This window comes from Hemiscyllium ocellatum, chromosome 1 (assembly GCF_020745735.1).
Source record: "Hemiscyllium ocellatum isolate sHemOce1 chromosome 1, sHemOce1.pat.X.cur, whole genome shotgun sequence".
Lineage (NCBI taxonomy): Eukaryota > Metazoa > Chordata > Chondrichthyes > Orectolobiformes > Hemiscylliidae > Hemiscyllium > Hemiscyllium ocellatum.
Genome location: NC_083401.1, coordinates 151,403,630 through 151,424,151, shown reverse-complemented (window position 1 = coordinate 151,424,151; position 20,522 = coordinate 151,403,630). Strand labels below are relative to the sequence as shown.

Sequence of the window (20,522 nt, the reverse complement as noted above, 5' to 3'; positions counted from 1 at the left end):
AATTCGGTGCTGTCCACATAATCTACAATATTAATTCCAATTAATCCCTCCTTCCCAATTGCACTGGGTATTTTATCAGCTTACTTTCTCTATTTCTGCAGCTGTTTGGACTATGAAGCATTTGTTGCCACCTTTGTTTAAAAAGTTTGTAGTTGGATAAGAAATACGAGAGCCTCCAATTCTTGCCAGGGAATTTGTAATCCATGCTTCTGCTGTTGTTGGACCAATTGTAAATGCTTTAGAGTTGCAGGAATTTTCAGAAGTTGTACCATTATGGTAACATTCTAAATGCATTTGCAGCAATGTGTTTGTTGTGCTGTCTGCCTTTTTATTTTTTGTCCGTGCTTCAAATGATCTGAGTTAAGATGAAGTATGTGACCTTCATATCCTTAAGTCACAAACTGATACAGTAATGATCCCATGAGCATGCCCATTAAAGATCTCCTGATATTCCTAACCATGAGGCACTACACAAGAGTATACATCAATCAGGTTCATAGTAAATTACATATGTTTAATGTGTAAAAACATTTAAAATTTACCTACTGGTACCTATAAGTCACTGTTGAGCCTGAGGGACTGTCAAAGAAGAAGGGGCCTGTGTAATAAATAAAATTGGCCAGTTTGAAGAAACTGCCTGAGATAACCCAAATGGTGAAACATCTATATTCCCATTATCTCAGATTTTGCGGTCAACTTGCCATTGACTCAAACAGCTATAACAGTTGAGAGAGGATCCCTCCCTAATTTCATTACAGCACCATTTTATAGGTGGTGTTGGGGATGTGATGTCTGGTCCCTAGAAACAATGAAGCCAACTAGAAGGATGTCAGAATGAGTCCTCAAATAGAGATCAAGGAATTTGTTATTGTTCATTTTCTTTCCCATAGTAGTTATAATTTAGAATGTGAATAAAACCCAGTTCCTGCAATCAATTATGTTTAACAACTTGAATTTTTTTGCATTGAGAATAGTGCATAAAAGATTGAAATTCACATCAAATTCTGTTCTGTTTATATTTGCAAGAGTCTGCAAATGTTCTTCTTGCAAAGATACAGCATATTATTAATAGCAACTTCTAGATTTCTACCTTTGACTGCATAATGAGCATGTGCCAGAAGCTGCTCCATTTCACACTGTAATGACCATCAGCCAGATTTACCAGCTAATTCCCGGTGATTATTTTGATCTAGCAACAAGGTCAGTTTAATGGATGTTGCAGACTTGAAATATGCTATTTGAAACCTGATTTGTACTTAACATAACGCATATTTATGATTTTTTGATCTTTCACTTGACTTTATTTTCTGATGATGATCGTTAATTTGAATTAGTATTATGCTTCCCCTGTACTTTATCAGTAAGGTATCCAATAGTGAGTAAGAAACCCACTGTCTCCCTTAGTTACCTGCACTATACATCCTCACATCTTGCTGCCTGTAAAGATTCCATTCCATTCTCCCAGCTTTTCTGTCTTTGGTGCATTTGTTCTGATGATGCTACCTTTCACAGGGGGGGTACTCAGAAACAATACTTCTTTCCTCAACTGAGGATTTCTCAGGCCCTCAGCCATATCCAACCCATTTCCTAAACTTTGCCTTCATTCATTCCTTCTCTTCCCTCCCACAAACTGACAGGGTCCCTCTAGTCCTCACTTTATATTACCTTCCCTTCCCTTTGTCAGGATTCCACGGAGTCCACTCCCTCCAAATGGTCTGGTCCACTCTTCCTCCTCACACCTCCACAGCACCTACACATGCAGTCATAGAAGATGCAATACTTTTCCATTTACTTCTCCCTCCTCTCTAAGACTTCAGACCCCCTTCCAAGTTGAAGCAGCGATTTACCTACATTTCACTCAATCTAGTCTACTGTATTCACTGCTCACACTGCGATCTCCCCTGCATTGGTGACACAAATCACAGATTAGGAGACCTGTTTATAGAGCACCTATGTTCTGTCCGCAACATTGCTGTCAGTTGCTTGTTATTTCAACTCACTATTGTGTTCCCTGGCAAACGTTTCTGTCATGGGTTTGCTGCAGTGCTCCAGGAAGGCTCAACACAAGCTGGAAGAACAGAATCTCATTTCCATATAGGGGCCCTGCAACCTTCAGGACTCAATATCAAATTAAATGATTTTATGGCCTTAACATCAATTTTCATTTCCTTTGTCTATCGCTACAAAAGTGGTCCATTATGAAATGGGCTGCTTTCATCACCGCCAACCCATTTTCATCTACTAATGGTCCATATTATCATCTCTCTGTCTCTCTCTCTATCTCTGTCCCCGTGTCTATCTCTGTTTGTCTGCCTGTCTATCTGTCACTCTCTCTCTCTCTCTCTCTCTCTCTCTCTCTCTCTCTCTCTCTGTGCTTCATTTCCTCTTATCATGTATACCTCACTCCTCCCATAGATTTTCCTACCTACTATCGGTCTGAGCAAGGATTACTAGACCAGAAACATTTAACTCTGCCAGACCTGCTAAGTTTAGCCAGCTATTTCTGTTTCTGCTTCACATTTCAGTTTACATCGATGTCATAAAATTATTTTGATATAATGGACTTAACTATTTCATTAAAGTCCAAAAATCTGCAATCGTAATGGAATTCATTAATGAATTCTAAAGAACATACAAATTATAATATACAAATAAAATGGAATATCTAAAGAATGAAAACTTAGATTCTGCAATATCAAAAGAGATTCTTATTTTTAATATCTATTTCAATTAATTTAACTTTAGTTCATAAATGTTATGCAATTTGCACTTTTTGCATGTTATAAACGGAATGATCAGTTAGTAATATTTTATGCCAGTTCACGATGGTTTCTGTGCTATGCTCCATAGCAATTGAGCATCTGGACAAGAAACCACTAGATTAAACTGACTTACTAGTTAGAATTAGAATCCCTACAGTGTGGAAACAGGCTCTTCAGCCCAATAAATCTACACCGACCATCTGAAGAGTAACCCACCCACACCCATTCCCCTACCCTATATTTACCCCTGACTAATAACCTACAATGATCAACTTGACATGGTCAATTTAGCTCACCTGTACATCTTTAAATTGTGGGAGGAAACCCACACAAACACTGGGAACGTGCAAACCCCACACAGACTGTCACCCGAGGCTGGAATTGAACCCAGGTCCCTGGTGCTGTAAGGCAGCAGCACTAGCCACTGATCCACCATGTTGCCCTATATTATGCTCTTCTCCTGTAAACTGTTGGATGCCCTCAGTAATTATATGAGTGCTTGAAGAATTTTCGTATCTAAGAGAAACAAAACTGAGAAACAGATTGATCATCCTTAATCTCTTAAAACTGTGTACTTGCTTTATAAAATATTTGTATCAATGCTTATAGAAAATAGTGAATCCAATCTACTAAATCTTAATAAATTTACAATTTATAATTTGTTTTCTCTGAAGAGCAAAATGCATTTTAATCAAATAAATGCCAAATAAATGATATCTTCTGTACTTCTGACTCTGGAAACATGAACAGACAACAATTCAGACAAAACTAAATTAACAATGTCAATAGCTATGTAAAAGCATTGTTTAGACAGGTATTTCACTTCAGGTCATCTCTGAAATTTGAACAGATCCACTAATAGTACTATGGCAAATGACAACTTACCTTTCGTCTGGGTTCCCTATGTTTCCCATTAGAAAATCAGTGTATTTCGGGAGTTCTGGATTCAGCTTGGTGATGGTCAGCCTCAAATGCTACGTGTGACACTTATATTCTATGGCATTAGGCTGGTCAGAGTTTACCTCCAAAACTGTCTTTTACCTGATGTGGCAATGCTTTTGTTATCTTCCACAACATAGGAAATAGTGATTGGATGTTATAGAGTCATAGAGATGTACAACATGGAAACAGACCAACACGTCCATGCCGACCAGATATCCCAACCCAATCTAGTCCCACTGCCAGCATCTGGCCCAAATCTCTCCAAACTCTTCCTATTCATATACCCATTCAATGCCTTTTAAATGTTGCAATTGTACCAGCCTCCACCACTTCTTCTGGCAGCTCATTCCATACACGTACCACCCTCTGCGTGAAAAAGTTGCCCCTTAGGTTTCTTTTATATCTTTCCTCTCTCACCCTAAACCTATACCCTCTAGTTCTGGACTCCCCAACCCCAGGGAAAAGGCTTTGCCTACTTACCCTATCCATTCCCCTCATAATTTTGTAAACCTCTATAAGGCCTCCAACAGTCCAGGAAAAAGAGCCCCAGCCTGTTCAGCCTCTCCCTATAGCTCAAATCCGCCAACCCTGGCAACATCCTTGTAAATCTTTTCTGAACCCTTTCAAGTTTCACAACCTCTTTCTGATAGGAAGGAGAGCAGAATTGCAAGCAATATTCCAACAGTGGCCTAACCAATGTCCTGTACATCTCAACATGACCTCCCAACTCCTGTACTCAATACTCTGACCAATAAAGGAAAGCATACCAAATGCCGCCTTCACATTCCTATCTACCTGCTACTCCACTTTCAAGGAGCTTTGTACCTGCACTCCAAGGTCTCTTTGTTCAGCAACAGTCCCTCTGACCTTACCATTAAGTGTATAAGTCCTGCTAAGATTTGCTTTCCCAAAATGCAGCACCTCACATTTATCTAAATTAAACTCCATCTGTCACTTTTCAGCTCATTGGCCACTTTTCAGCTCATTGGCCCATCTGATCAAGATCCCATTGTAATCTGAGGTAATCCTCTTCGTTGTCCACTACACGTCCAATTTTGGTGTCATCTGCAAACTTACTAACTCTACTCTTATGCTCACATCCAAATCATTTATATAAATGACGAAAAGTAGAGGACCCAGCACTGATCCTTGTGGCACTCCACTGGTCACAGGCCTCCAGTCTGAAAAACAACCCTCCACCACCACCCTCTGTCTTCTACCTTTGAGCCAGTTCTGTATCCAGGCTGTATACAGGCTAGTTTTCCCTGTATTCCATGTGATTTAACTTTGCTAACCAGTCTCCCATGGGGAACCTTGTCGAACGTCTTACTGAAGTCCATGTAGATCACATCTACCACTCTGCCCTCATCAATCCTCTTTGTTACTTCTTTAATATACTCAAACAGGTTTGTGAGTGCTTATATTGATTTCAGTGATCTATTTACGTACAAAGCTTACATTCCTAAGGCATGTGTGTGCCTGAGCTAGCATTAAATATAATGTTGCAAAAATGACACATTCTTTCAATAGAATATTATGTTTTAAATGATCTAAGGGAAGATGGATATAGGATCTTTACACCCTTAGGTCATATGCTATGATACACTGAGGATACCATGAGCATGTCTCTAGAAGACTCCTAACATACTGACTGAAAGACACTGTACAGCAACCTTGGGGTACTGGTGCACACACCTCTGAACATGGCAGGGCAGCTTAATACAATAGTTAGGAATGCATAGGTTGCCTTTATCAATCATGGTGTAGATTATAAGAGCGGGAGGTCATGTTGGAGCTGTAGAGACCTTTGGTTAAGCCACAGCTGGAGTACTTTGTTCAGTTCTGGTCACCACACTATAGAAATGATGTGATTACATTGGAGGGAATGCAAAGGAGATTCACCAGAATGTTGCTTGGTTGGAGCATTTTAGCTATGAAGAGAGATCAGATAAATTTGGGTTGTTTTCTTTGATACAGAGAAAGTTGATTGGGTTACCTGATAGAAGTACATAAGATTATGAGGGTGAATAGGAAGCAGCTGTTCCCCTTAGTTGAAGAGTTAATAATAAGTTAAAGGCAGATGCCTTAGAGGGGATTTGAGGAAAAATGTTTTCACACAAGATCAGAATGTTATGTTGCTGGAGATGGCTGTAGATTCATAGAATGCCTACAGTATGGAAACAGGCCATTTGGCCTAACAAGTCCACAACAACCCTCCAAAGAGTAACCCACCTGGACCCATTCTCCTACCCTTTTACTCTACATTTGCCTCTGGCTAATGCACCTAACCAAAAATCCTGAACACTATAGGCAATTTAACATGACCAATTCACCTGACATATCTTTGCATTGTGGGAGGAAACCGGAGCACCCAGAGGAGACCCATGCCGACATGGGGAGAATGCGCAAACTCCACACACAGAATCACCCAAGGCTGGAATCGAACCCAGGTCTCTGGTGCTGTGAGGCAGCACTGCTAACCACTGAGCCATCGTGCCACCCGATTCAATGGCAGAAATGGCAAAATGGAGAATGATAGGTTCCAGGGTAATGAGGGCAAGTTGAACAGTTATCAAGGGAAGGAACAAATTGAGCTTGAGGATCAAGGCTGTTGGGGCAAGTGTGAAGTTGGCATGAAGAGGTTGGATTTTTACAGGTTTTATTTGCAAACGTTTCAAAGTCCCTCCAAATCACATGGCACATCAGGATTAGAGATTGGAGTGGGAAGAATTCAGTGAATGTTGGTGGAATTTTAGTTATGGACAATAGAATGAATTGAAACACAGACTGTTTGTCAGATCCAAGGCACGCATTCTGATACTGCTGTCTGCTGAGATACTCATCTATCTCATACACCCAATATTTCTGTAAACTCTGGAGAGGAATGAAAGGAAGTGACAGAAGAGGGCGCATGACAATCAATAGCTGGGGCTGCAATGGCGACAGCAGGCAGCACCAGAGGGGAGGTTGTTCGGGATACAGTCATCCAGGGAAGGTATGATGTAAGACAGGCACTGATGTTAGCAGCAAAGATGTGGCTGTTGGAGGCTCTTTTATTGAGTCCTTCACTCCATTTGCTGTATTGTTAGCTGTTCTTTGGTATCATCGATGAAAATTCTTCCCTGCTGCCTGACTATAAGTATCTTACATCCATGATACTGAAATCTTAAATTTTGAAGAGTCTTGTGGGGACCAGCAAAAAGAAAAGTCTCAAAAGTATTTTTTTTATATCTGATTCCATCAGAAATGCCATGAATAATGTACCATCTGGAACTCACTTTAGAAACCATTAGACTGTCTCTCCATTTGAGGGGGTTTCAGGGTATAGCAAAGGCTAAAGCCCCTTAAAGCATTCCAGCTGTAGTGCTGAAGGCAATTGCTCCAAAATTAGTTGTGACCATGATCAAACTGTTCCAGTATAGTTACAGGACTGGCATCGAAATGCCAATCTGGGAAAAAAATCTGTGTCCTGTATACAAAACATAGGGCAAACCTGATCCTGAACTTATGTTCTATCAGTCTATTCTCAATCAGCAGTAAAATGATCAAAGGTGCCATTGGCAGTGTTATCAAGTGACACTTCTGTTTATAACCTCATCACTTATTCTCAGTTTTGATTCTGCAAGAACTACTCAGCTCATTACAGCCTTGGTCCAAATATGGGCAGAAGAGCTGAATTTCACAAGTGAAAAGAGTGGCTGCCCTTGATATCAAGATAGCATTTGGCTAAGTGTGGCATCAAGGAGCACTAGTAAGGTGGAGTGGCTAAAGTCTTAAAAGTGAGATGACTATGAATTCATAGAATAGAATTCCCTACAGTGTGGAAACAGGCCATTTGGCCCAACAAGTCCACACTGACTCTCTGAAGAATAATCCACCAGATCCATTACTTTACCACTCTACATTTACTGATGCACCTAAACCACACATCCCTGAATGATATGGGCAATTTAACATGACCAATTCATCTAACCTGCACATTTTTGGACTATGGGAGGAAATCCGAGCAACCGGAGGAAACCGACATGAATGTTGGAGATTTATCAGCTGAACCCAGGATTTCCTCAGGCTGATACTACTTCAATTACTTTGTTTTGATCAGAAGTAAGGTATTTACAGATCCTCATTTACCGCATACAACAATATTTGGCAGAGTAAGAAAGTTACAGAGCATGTGGTCTTGTTGGTTCAGGCAGAACAGAAAGCCATGGGGAAATAGTGACACCAATGAGGTCTCAGTCAAAGGAATGGAGAGTTTAGGATGTACTTCAGGAAGAGACTATAGAGAAAGCCAGGTCTCCCTCAAATTTTCCAATGATCTTCTATCTTGACTGGAAAAAGCAAAGATGGGTAGCTAATGTCTTTTACTTGGTAACCCTAACAAAACACATTCCCTCAGTACTGTCCTGAAATGTAGACCTGATGATGTGCTCCCATCTCTGGAGTCAGATCTTTACATTGCTTTGGAGTCAGTAGATGTAGTGCTGCTTTACCAAGCTGACACCTATGAAGTTATGTACCAATACAATCCGATAGGCAACAGTAGTGGGATCCTCCTTCATTGTCTGGGGGTACAGTTTTGAATCCCAATGTGGCTGTGTGTGGAATTTAAATTTAATTAATAAACAATTCTGCAATTAAAATTTAGTCTAAGACAGGAAGCGATTGCCATAAAAAACCCACCTGGTTCATACATATATATGCAGGGAAACAATCTCTGCCTTGCTTACCCAATCAGGCCTGTTCCAGATTCACAGTGATGTAGTTGACCCTTAATTGGCCCCTGACTAGGTTCAGCAGGATACTCCGATCAAAGGCAATCAGCAATAATCTTCCCAGCAGCACTCAAATACCATCAAAGAATGGCAAGAAAGCAGGGAGTTAGTTTAAGTTTTAATTTAAATTCAATTTGGACAACAAAGTTTTGAGTACTTTTTGAATTTCAGGGAAGCTTGAATTTACTATTTGTGATTAAATTCTTTAGTTATATCTTTTTGTGTACGCTAGTCAAGCCAGCATCAGTGTCTGTCAACATTCATGGAGCAGGCACTTTCACAAGTTGCTAGGTGGAAATATTAAATTTTGCCTTGCACAGGGTAGGGCTTATTACAAGGTTTTAGTCAGGGTCTCAAGACAGTTCAAAACATTACAAGGTCAGTGAGTTGAGGCACAGAGAAATGTACCCTCTAAATTGGAAGTGCTGATATTTAAATACTGTTTCATTCATGCTGTAGCATGATTGACGAATTGGGGACACTATTTTTAAAGTTCAAACTTGTAAAATGTTTTGGCTGTAACGCGATTACATCGCCAACACTTTCTGAAGCATGAGTTTTCTATAATGCAGAGTTGCACAAGTACACAGCCAATGCATTTGCGAAGAACTACCTGTACATTGCTGGCAGGGCAATTGAATCAGTTTTGTGCACTGAAGGGACAGACAGACTAGATGCAGAAGGGCTGTTTCCCCTGGCTGTGGAGTCTAGAAAAATGAGACACAATCTCAGAATAAAATAATCCTGTTTCTATTGAATTAGCTTGGATTATATTGCAAATTGTAGTATTATAGAATTATCAAGAACCCGAGGAAGGTAAGTAACAAACCTAATGCAATGACTGATTTATTGGACGTACTTCCTCCAACAACTGATGGACATAATGCATTTACAAAAACTTCTTTTAAACATCATTATGGATTGCAGAGGATGAAATTTATTGTGCACAACGGGAGAATTTTTCTAGTCGTTTGAAGATGGGCTTGAAGATGAGATTGGAAGAAATTACATAGATATCAGTGTTAGGTTAGTGGTCTGATACATTCTCAAAGGTCATCACCAGCAGAGGTTTCCTACTGGGTAGTGGGAGATAGTTGATCTAGCTAATTGAATGTTGATGAGTAGACTGATTACAGATAGTACTACAGTTTCCTAACTATAGAGGAGCCCACCAATGTGAGTCAAGCACATAGCTGCAGGAGCAGTTGCCAGGCTTCCTATGAAGGGGTTTTCCTTCCATAAGGGTGATCACTGTTTAGTTTCAACTTAATACTGCTTCAGAGAGGATTTCAAAATACATGCGTCATCACACTGGCAGTGCCTATTTCTGCCAGTGAGGCTGGCACGATGGAAGATCTCTAATTGAGCCTATAAGTCACAGGGACTAGCCCACTGTCCCTTAAAGACTGGTCTCAGTTTTCTGTCTGAAGAAAACTCTTCCAGGGAGACACCAACAGTGGGATCAGGACACAGAAATGGATCCTACTCATGTTCATATTCTAAGAGCATAAGATTCTATCTTATGTTTGGTGTTTAGTATATAGTGGAACATCATATTAATTTAGAAACTTATGATTCCATCAGTTTGAAAAATGACATTAGCACCGGTCAGGTAATAACTGAGCTTCCTGAGTAGAATAGCCAGTCATACAACCTGTTATTAATGCTTGTGAAAAACATAGTTCACTGTACAATATAGTTTCAGTTCTCTATCTAGCACACGAGTGATTTGATTGTTCAAATTGACACGACCTTGTGCTTTTCTGTCTGACATTGGAAGAGTGTTATATTTTTAAGCTTATTGTCACACTGTTGGTCAACTGAACAACTAGTTTAGTAGCAATGCTTGCAGTAAAGCATACTGGTTGATTTAAAATCCTTAGGGTAATTTTCTGCAGAAAACTACGTTGAGTGCAGCAATAGCAGTAGATTCGCAGCAATATATGATCCTTATTTTTACTCAAGGGATCTGAGTTCATGTGAGTTTCTTGACTTTGAAGCCTATGCTAAAACTATCATAGCTGCAATTTTTCACTCTGGCAGAAGCTGTCATTTATAATTGGACAGGTTGTAGTTGCAGTTCCAGTTAAAGTTTTAGAGTTTATATATAGCATGATGACTGATTATAAGAATAAGGACAAAAAACAGTTTCATGTCACCTGAGGATGATACCAATACGAATTAGGTGTAGGGCTGAAAGGTGAATTGAAGAAAACAAATAAAAATCACCAAACCTGAGAAATGGCAAGCTGTGACCCCGCAGTTGTCTTACAGTCATTGATACTGACCATTGTGCTGCTATGGTCTTCAGCCACTCCATGAGGTGATGACCCCATTATTGCTAGACTATTATTCCAGGCACCCAGGTGATGGTTTAGGGACTCAGTTTCAAACAGCTGATGGTAGAATTTAAATTCAGTAAAAATCTAGAATTAAGAGTCTAATGATAACCATGAAAAAAACCTTTGTCACAAAAAATCATCTGATTCGCTAATGTCCTTTAGGAAAGGAAATCTGCCATCCTTACCTGATCTGGCTTATATGTGACTCCAGACACAAAGCAATGTGGCTAGCTCCTCACGGCCAACTGAGCAATTAGGTATAGGCAGTAAATGTCAACAATGCCTGCATCCCACGAATGAATAAAGAAACAATGAACCGATGACCAAGCAGATCTTATCATCACCATTTCCCTACATCCCATTTGGCCCACAAGATCTCTTTTTGCAGACATGTCCAGCCCACTGTGCAAACGTTATCGCAATATTTCAGAAGCATTACTTTGAAAAACCCTGTATATTGGCACCATTTTGGAGGTTTGTACATTGTATCTGATTTTGACAACTCAGCTCGATTAAATTAATCACCACTAAGTCAGAGAATTGGTTCCACCATACATGGAGAGTCTCTGCCTGAAATTCAAAAGCGAGTTGTATATATGCCTGAAAAGGAAACTTTTGCAGGAGCTTTTAACTAATTACTGCATCCTTTAAGAGCATGAGCATGCTCATGGTTCAAATAGGTCTTGTGTGCTGTCTGATTGGTCTAAAGTTGCACTCTTGGTTTTGACTGAAGACAAATGTAAGATGACTTTATAATATTTTTTTTAAAAACTAAGTAAAATAGAAAGTGATAATTCAATCCATGTGTGCAGGACAAATTGACCAAAAGAATAAAAGTGGTAAAAAGTAATTTCAGGGATGTCATAGAGTCATAGAGATATCCCAACCAAATCTAGTCCCACCTGCCAGTACCCGGCCCATATCCCTCCAAACCCTTCCTATTCATATACCCATCCAAATGCCTCTTAAATGTTGCAATTGTACCAGCGTCCTCCACTTCCTCTGGCAGCTCATTCCATACACGTACCACACTCTGCATGAAAACGTTGCCCCTTAGGTCTCTTTTATATCTTTCCCCTCTCACCCTAAACCTATGCCCACTAGTTCTGGACTCCTCGATCCCAGGGAAAAGACTTTGTCTATTTGTCCTATCCATGCCCCTCATAATTTTGTAACCCTCTATAAGGTTACCCCTCAGCCTCCAACAGTCCAGGGAAAAAAGCCTCAGCCTGTTCAGCCTCTCCCTATAGCTCAAATCCTCCAACCCTGGCAACATCCTTGTAAATCTTTTCTGAACCCTTTCAAGTTTCGCAACATATTTCCAATAGGAAGGAGAGCAGAATTGCATGCAATATTCCAACAGTGGCCGAACCAATGTCCTGTACAGCCGCAACATGACCTCCCAACTCCTGTACTCAATACTCTGACCAATAAAGGAAAGCATACCAAACGCCTTCTTCACAATCCTACCTACCTGCGACTCCACTTTCAAGGAGCTATTAACCTGCACTCCAAGGTCTCTTTGCAAAAAAACATTTTTTCACATCATGGTGTAAACTTGAATTTATGAAATTCTGTAAGATGTTTCAGCTTTTTCACAAAACTCCCAATTTCTTTATTAAACTTGGAGAGCTGTAAAGTGAACTGTGGATTCATGATTCTCATTTTACGCTATCGCACAACATTAAGATTTACTCCAGTGACTAGTAGACCAAAACAACTTCCAGACAGTGTCTGTAAGACATCTGATTGACATTCCTAAGTGACAGAAAACACTGTACAGTTACAACACTTAGAGTCATAGAGATGTACAGCTTGGAAACAGACCCTTCGGTCCAACTTGTCCATGCTGACCAGATATCTCAACCCAATCTAGTCCCACCTGCCACTACCCGGCCCATATTCCTCTAAACCCTTCCTATTCATATACCCATCCTGATCCATTTTAAATGTTGCAATTGTATTAGCCTCCACCACTTCCTCTGACAGCTCATTCCAGAAAACACTAACTAAATGACCTTGCATTTTTCACTGAGAAATGACTTGTTTGCAGGTGCACACAGTTCCCCAGTACTGCTGAAAGTACCTATGGCTTTGTATTGGTTTATATATGTATTGTAAAGCATGTAAAATACAGTTCCTTGAATAATTTATTTGTGTTTTAAGTGATCATTCAGTTTCATTTTTTTCCTTTTTTATAGTGCAAACTGGAATATCAAGCATGTGTTTCAGGCAAGCAGATCTCACTCAAATGTGATGGGAGGTGTCCTTGCTCCTCAGATAAACCATACAATGAAGGAAAAGATGAAAGGAAAGGTAAGTATTAATATTTTGCCCACTTTTTACAACTTGATGTTGTGCAAAATGAACACCAATGTCGTAGTCTCCGTTTTAATAAAGATTTTGGAGAATGAGTGTAAAAGTTATATTCCCAGACTTGTCTTATTTGCTGTGCATTGGAAGTATAATATATATGCATTTTTTACTAACACATTTAAGTGTTGCTCTTTGCTAAAATCATACTATTTCAGTTCACTTATTCCAGGCTGTTTTCAGAAATAATGGTATTTCAAAATGTATTTCCTTATGTAGAAACTGATAAAGTATTTTTTAGGCTGGAGTTTTCAGCCTGACTGGGAATACAGGCATAGAGGTTCTATCCCAGTTTGCAGAACCAGCTTTTTTGATCAGCATGGGAACAGGAACAGTGCCCAAATCTACACGTTATTCCTGTCCATGCTAGCTCCTTTGCAGGGTTAGCACGTTAAAAGCCTCAAAATCATCACGGAGTTGGGCTGGGGTCTAAAAGTAATGTGTTTCATGATGACTCAAAGTGTCGTAACCAAGGCTCAAAACTTCATCCGGGTTCAGGAACCTGTTAACAAGTAAGTTCAAAACTTTTGACAACTTCTCAGGTTATAATGTAATGCTGTGCAATCAGTTAAATCTGTTCATAATACATTGATTAATGATAGGAATTTTTCTCTTAAAAGAGATCATCACTAAATTGAGCACCATGGATTAAGTAGAAATGTGCTACAGTGCATTGCAGTGTATTATCCAAGAAATAAATTGTTATCCTGATTTGAACAGTATTTATATTTAGATATAACTTTGTTAGTTGGCGCTTCAATCTTTTAATTGGGAAACAACTGCCATCTGTTCTTCACCTTTAAGCTTGGACAAATTAGTAAGCTCAATCTATCATTTACAGATTTCCATAGTCAGAACTGGAGCCTTTGCTTATACTGTAGTGCAATGAAATCCCTTATAACTGGTTAATTTGGTGATTCTTATTATGCACGCTTGCTTGAACTTCAAACCTCAATACTGGATCCAACTCATGAGGGGTTGTTGACACAGCTGTCAAAGGGAATGTTGATTTATTTATCTTGTATTTTACAGTCAATTTGGATGACTTTTTGAAGTTTTTTTGTCAAGATGAACAATCAAGCATTTATGATCATCATCAGTTATAAGGCTTGAGTTCTCTACAGTGTATACTGGAGTAATGGACATAAGGGAAGGGAATTTTGTATATATAAGTGGGTACTTAATGTAGTGAGTGGGTTGAAGGGGAATGAGAGGCGTTGAATGAACATGGTATATGAGAGGCATAAGAGTATAAACATCATGGGAAATAAGGTTTGGAGGCCTCATTCATCAATAGAGTTGGGATGAACTTGATATCCATCTATTTTCATGCACTAACTCCAAACTGTCACTAATTTTGATGAGGGGAAATACAATGGATAGCTATAGCCATTTGGGAGGTTAGATCAAACTGTCAGGAATGTATTCAAATCCGGATCCATGCCTGATAGCTACATAGAGGCAAGGAATAGGCCATTTAATCCATCATGCCCTGTGCTTTCATTTTAGATACTGACTAAACATCTCCTCAATTCCATTTTCCCACACCACCTCCTTCCCCCTCAATGACATATGTCTCCATAAGTCTATCCATTATTGTTTTCGATATGCTCTGCTAGGGTTCCAAAGCTCTCAGCAGTTGAGAATTCCAAAGAGTCACCATTCTCTGAGTGAAACAATTCCTGCTTATCTCAGTCTTAAATAATGTGTCCCTTCTTCTGAGTGTGTCCCTTGGGTTTAGGCAGCCAGGGGAAAAGCACATCCTATCCTTATCCAGTCAGTCATGCTCTTTGACCTTCTAGATCTTTGTTGAACTGCAAGGTAGCTTTTAATGACTCATTGACAAGGACAGCAGATCCTTTTGGATACCCACACTTCCCACCTACTCACAGTTTAAGAATTATTTTTTTCCCTTCCTGCTGTTACTAGCAAAGTGAATAACTTAAAACTCTCTTACAGTATCTTACATCTATCATGTTCTAGTCCATTCCTGGAGCATCTCCAAGTCTTTTTGAAGTCTTCTTTCACCCTCTTCACATGTTGGGCCCCCACCGAGTTTGGTATCATCAACAAAAATTAAAAACATTACATTTGGTCCACGTTAATATAACTTATGTAGATTATGGAACCGGACTGACTGTTGCAGTACTGAGTGACAGCTTGCCAACCTGAGAGTGATGTTTATTATTTGCTTTCAGTCTCCAATTCCCCATCCTTACTTTTATATTTCCCCATCCCATGCATTCTAATTTTATTTCTAATCTTCTGTTCAGAATCTCATTAAAAGCCTTGTGAAAATTTAAATGCCATGCATCTAAAGTTCTGCTTTGTCAACGCTGAAAATAGCATCCACAAAAAAAACACTCAAGTTTGTCAAACCAGGATTTTCCTTTCATAAGCCCATGTCGACTCTGCCCCATTTTGCCATTATTTTCTAAATGTTCAGCTATCACTTTCTTCATAGTAGATTCTGACATCTTTCTTAGTATAGATATGAAACCAGTACCTGTAGTCCTCAGTGTCCTCCTTCCTCACTTCTTAAATGATGGGGTTACATTTGGTACATTCTCATCAGCAGGAATCTTTCCAGAGCCTGTAGAATTATGGAAGATAACCACCAAGGTATCCATTATCTCCTTCTGTAAAAACTCTGGGATGAAGTGCATCTGTTACATGAGATTTGTCATCCCTCTATCCAGCTAAATTTTTAAGGGCTACAGATTTAGTGATACAAATTTCTTTTTACTCTTCATTTACGCAAGTCTCTTGGTCATGTAGCATTTCTAGGAGATTTTCTATATTTTATCAACTACAAATATCCCTGTCCCCATATGTAACTGACCATGTTTATCCTTGCAAATCCTTTTCTTTTCATAAATCCATCGAGCTTTTATAGTTCATTTTTATGTTTCTTACCAGCCTGCATTCATATTCTCTTCCTCGTTTCCTTTGGAATTTGTTGATACTTGTTTTCCAGGTCACACATTGCTCCCATTCTTCAGACTAATTAATATTTCTGGTGTTTTTATAAGCTTCTTCCTTTGATTTAATGCAATCTTTAACTTGTTTCATCAACCATGGTTGACTCTTTTTTTTTCATTTTGGTACTAGTGCTTTAGAGCAATGTATATTCGTTGTAGATGTTGTAGTTTTCTTTTGTTTAAATACTAACAATTGCTTGTCTGTTATCAAATCTTTCAGTTTATTTTTCTAAACTGCTTTAAAAATTTGCCTGTCATATCCAGATAGGTTCCTTGCTCAGATTTCAGACTCCCATTTCAGCATGAATGGTGTCACATTCAAATATTGTACAAAATTTGATTGTCCTCAACATACTGTTCCAGAAACCCATTCATGTAATTCAGGAATTCATTCTACACAGCATTATAAAACATATATATAGTTTGTCCACTTAAAATGGAAGTCATTATAATCATTGCTAAAATAGGCAATGTTTGATTTAATAATAGCCATATGCTATTCCCTACCAAATTGGATTGCATTTTCAATGCATTCAGATGAAATTTTCATTTCATCTTTTCATATTATAATGGTTAAAAATATTTAAATTTCTTGGTTGATGTAAAATCCTATGGAAAATGATTCCCTAAACTTGTGATAATGGTAACAAGTATATTTATTAATTCAGTGTGTGATAAAGTAATAAACAACACAGCTGAATAAAATGAGTTCTTTAAAATTCTTTTAAGAATGTGAGCATATCTGGATAGACCAGCATTTCTTGCCCATCCCTGTCTGAAGATGATGGTGAGTAGTCACCTTGAACTGCTCAGGTTTTGATACTTGCGCAATGCTGTTAAGAAAGGATTCCCAGTTGACAGACTCAGCGGCAGTCAAGGAATGGTGATATAGTTCCAAGTTGAGATGCTTTGTGATTTAGAAGAAAACTTGCAAAAAGAGCTGTTCCCATGTGTCTGCAGTCCTTGTCTTCTAGGTTGTACGTGATGCAACTTTTGAAACGGCAGTAAAACTAAGCTTGGCAAATTGCTGCCCTTTAACTTAAACACTCTGTTACCACTGTACACCCGTGGTAAAGTGAATGAATGTTTGGGTTGTCAATGTGCTACTTTGTCCTGGATAACGTGGAACTTCTTGAGACTTGAAATAACTGTTCTCATCAAAGCAATTATAGAGAACTCACTCACTCCTGGCTTGTGTGGACAGGCTTTGGGGAGTTGAGAGGTAAGTAACCTTGCGCAGAATTCGCAGCTTCTTTTGAGATGCCACAGTTAGATGGTTGGCCCAGTTAAGTTTTTGACCAATGGTAATGCCCTAGAAACCAGAACTAGAAAAATATAATCTTTTCCATTATTGCTAAAACTTCTAGATGCAAGCCTGCTACTCCCCACTTGCAACAGAACAAAGAAACAATGGAGAAGCTCTGTTGAAGAGTTTATAAAAACTGTATTGTGGAATATGTTTATTTAAATTCAGTAGTTGTCTGGGCTGGTAATAAAAAATACAACAGCCCTTTCTACCATCAGATGGATTATGGACCATAACTAAGTTATGAAAGAATGGCAGCATAAATAATAGCTCATAAATATGGATGGAGATTCCTGATTTAAGGAGATAAAGCGGGCACACATCCTAACCTGGTGTGAGACATACTACAATAAGAAGTAGTAGCAGGAGAACATCATTTGCTCATTCAGTGAGCTGTATGATTCAACTTGATTGTCTTGATCTAACTGTGGCCTTGACTCCGCTGACCTGTTGGACCCTATAACCACTGATTCCCTTGTCAACCAAACATTTGCTGGAATCAGCTTTGAATATATTCAATGATCCAGTCTCCACTGCTCATTATAGGGTGAGGAGGAAGGAAATTTCAAGTATTAATTTACCTTAGATGGAGGAAATTCATCCTTGCTTCTATCTTTAATGGAACAATTCTAAATCGTTCTACTATTACATAGTCCTGTTTTTAAATGCCCTCATAAGGGAGACATCCTTTCAGCATCCAACCTGACATGCAACCTCAGAACCTTGTATATTTTGTTAACAACATCTATTATTCTTCTAAATCCCAGTGAGTATCAACCTTTCATAATAAGACAATCTTATCATCTCTGGAAAAGACCTTGTCAATCTTCTCTATATTTCTGTCTCTCTGTCTGTGACTCTGACTCTAGCTTGTTTCCAGTTCCAACCTGCTCTGTTAACTGAAAACCAATCAGCTTGTAAACAACTCCTTCGCTGATAGTACACCTTTCACAAAGGTCTTCAGCAGAAAGCATGTGCGCCAACTGACCACGTGTGAGGATCTAAAATCTGGATTTTACTAGTTTCACATTGTGGACTTCACTAGTTTCCTCATTTCCCCCCACCCCCCTTACCTCAGTTCCAACCTTCCAACTCGGCACTGCCCTCATGACCTGCCCTACCTAACCATCTTCCTTCCCACTTATCCATTCCACCCGTCTCTCTGACCTATCACCATTAACCCATCCCCATCCACCTTTCACACTCTCAGGTACCTTTCCCCCAGCCCCACACCACCCCCTCTACATTTCTCTCTCTAACCCCTTGGCTCACAAGCCTCATTCCTAATGAAGAGCTCTTGCCCGAAATGTTGATTCTCCTGCTCCTCGGATGCTGTCTTACCTGCTGTGCTTTTCCAGCACCACACTGTCAACTACAAAGTATGTGCCTCTGGTATCTAAGTCAACATGCCTCAGCAAAATTTAACACTTACTTCAAGATTAGCATATCAAATTATTTAACTTGGGTAGCCGTTTATTGCTACCACTGCTTACCTGTCATTGTTAGCAGGTGATGAAGAAAATAATAATTTAAATTGCAACTTCTAATGAAGATTTTCCTCTGGCACTAGTCTATTGTGTTATGTATGCAATGCTTTGCACTTTGGACAATCAACAAGCCTAAAGTCTGCCCAAAAATGGATATCACCCAATGGGTCCTTTAAGAACTGATTTCTGTTATAGTTTTCGGTTTATCTGTATGTGTGCGGTTTTTCTTTGGCCTACTTTTTCATGTCTGTTAACATGTGACATCTTTAATGTGACAAGGAAAGTAACTATTTTGAGGATTAAAGGAACAAAAACAACTAGGCCGATCATTGAGTAGTTATAAATAGTTTTGCTGATGGCGATTAAATTAAGCCAAACTGGAGAAGAAGTTTGGGAAGTGAGAAGTGAATTTAGAAATGGAACTGGGTGGTCCAGCTAATGGGAGAGTTCAGGAATGGGAAAGATTCTGGACCAGACCAAACCCCCTCAAAATATATTCAGAAGATAGCCTAGATCCCAATGTTTTCTTATGTTAAAAGGCCATGAAGCAAAACTTCAAGCAAACATTTTCTTCTTTCTTTGTATTTTAATTGGAGTGTAAGAATGAAAATAATCTGAACTCCGATATTTGTTGTAACATATTTTAGTAATTTTTATTCCTTCTAATTTTAGAGTGCTTTTATCATTTTGATGATGACAGATAGATACGATTTTCAGATCTCTTGCTCTTAATTTTAAAACTCCTCTGTTTGTCCCTTCATTCATGAGGATTTTCAGCTTATATTCCATTGTCAATAAACTGATATAGTTATACAGCACGGAAGTAATGTTTTTGTCCAACTCATCCGTGCCAACCAGACATTCCAAACTGGTGTAATCTCATTTTCAAGCATTTAGCCCATTTCCCTCTAAACTCTTCCTGTTTATGTGCTCAGTGGTTAGCACTACTGCCTCACAGCACCAGGGTCCCAGGTTCAATTCCAGCCTCGGGTGACTGTCTGTGTGGAGTTTGCACATTCTCCCCGTGTCTACGTGAGTTTCCTCCGGTTTCCTCCCACAGCCCAAAGATGTGCAGGTTAGGTGAATTGGCCACTTCAAATTGCCCATAGCATTAGGTGCATTAGGCAGAGGGAAATGAGTCTGGGTGGGTTACTCTTTGGAGGGTCAGTGTGGACTAGTTGGGCTGAAGGGTCTGTTTCCACAGTGTAGAGTATCTAATCTAATCGTATACCCATCCTGATGCATTTTAAATATTGTAATTGTACCAGCCTCCACCACTTCCTTTGACAGCTCATTCCATGTACACACCACCCTCTATGTGAATAAGTTGCCGCTTTAGGTCAGTTTTAAATCTCTTCCCTCTCACTTTAAATTTATGCCCTCTAGTTTTGGATTCCCATACCCTGGGGGAGGAGGGGAATACATTGACTCTTCATCCTATCCATGCCCTTCATGATTTTATAAACCACTTTTAAGACACCCCTCAACCTCCAATGCTCCAGGGGAAAGAGAATGCTTTGGGCAAAATAATTGCTTGTGTCTCCTGTTGGTGGA

The 20,522-nt window shown here is 39.3% G+C and overlaps 1 protein-coding gene across 2 annotated transcripts in view; it reads left to right on the top strand.

Annotated features, from left to right (window-relative positions):
• Positions 1–20,522, top strand: part of LOC132820599 (testican-3-like) — a 525,001-nt gene that overhangs the window by 352,655 nt on the left and 151,824 nt on the right. For both annotated transcript variants that reach the window (XM_060832813.1, XM_060832807.1), the window contains exon 6: positions 13,023–13,137. In XM_060832813.1, coding sequence (XP_060688796.1) covers positions 13,023–13,137 — 115 coding nt within the window. The remainder of the gene's footprint in view (positions 1–13,022; positions 13,138–20,522) is intronic.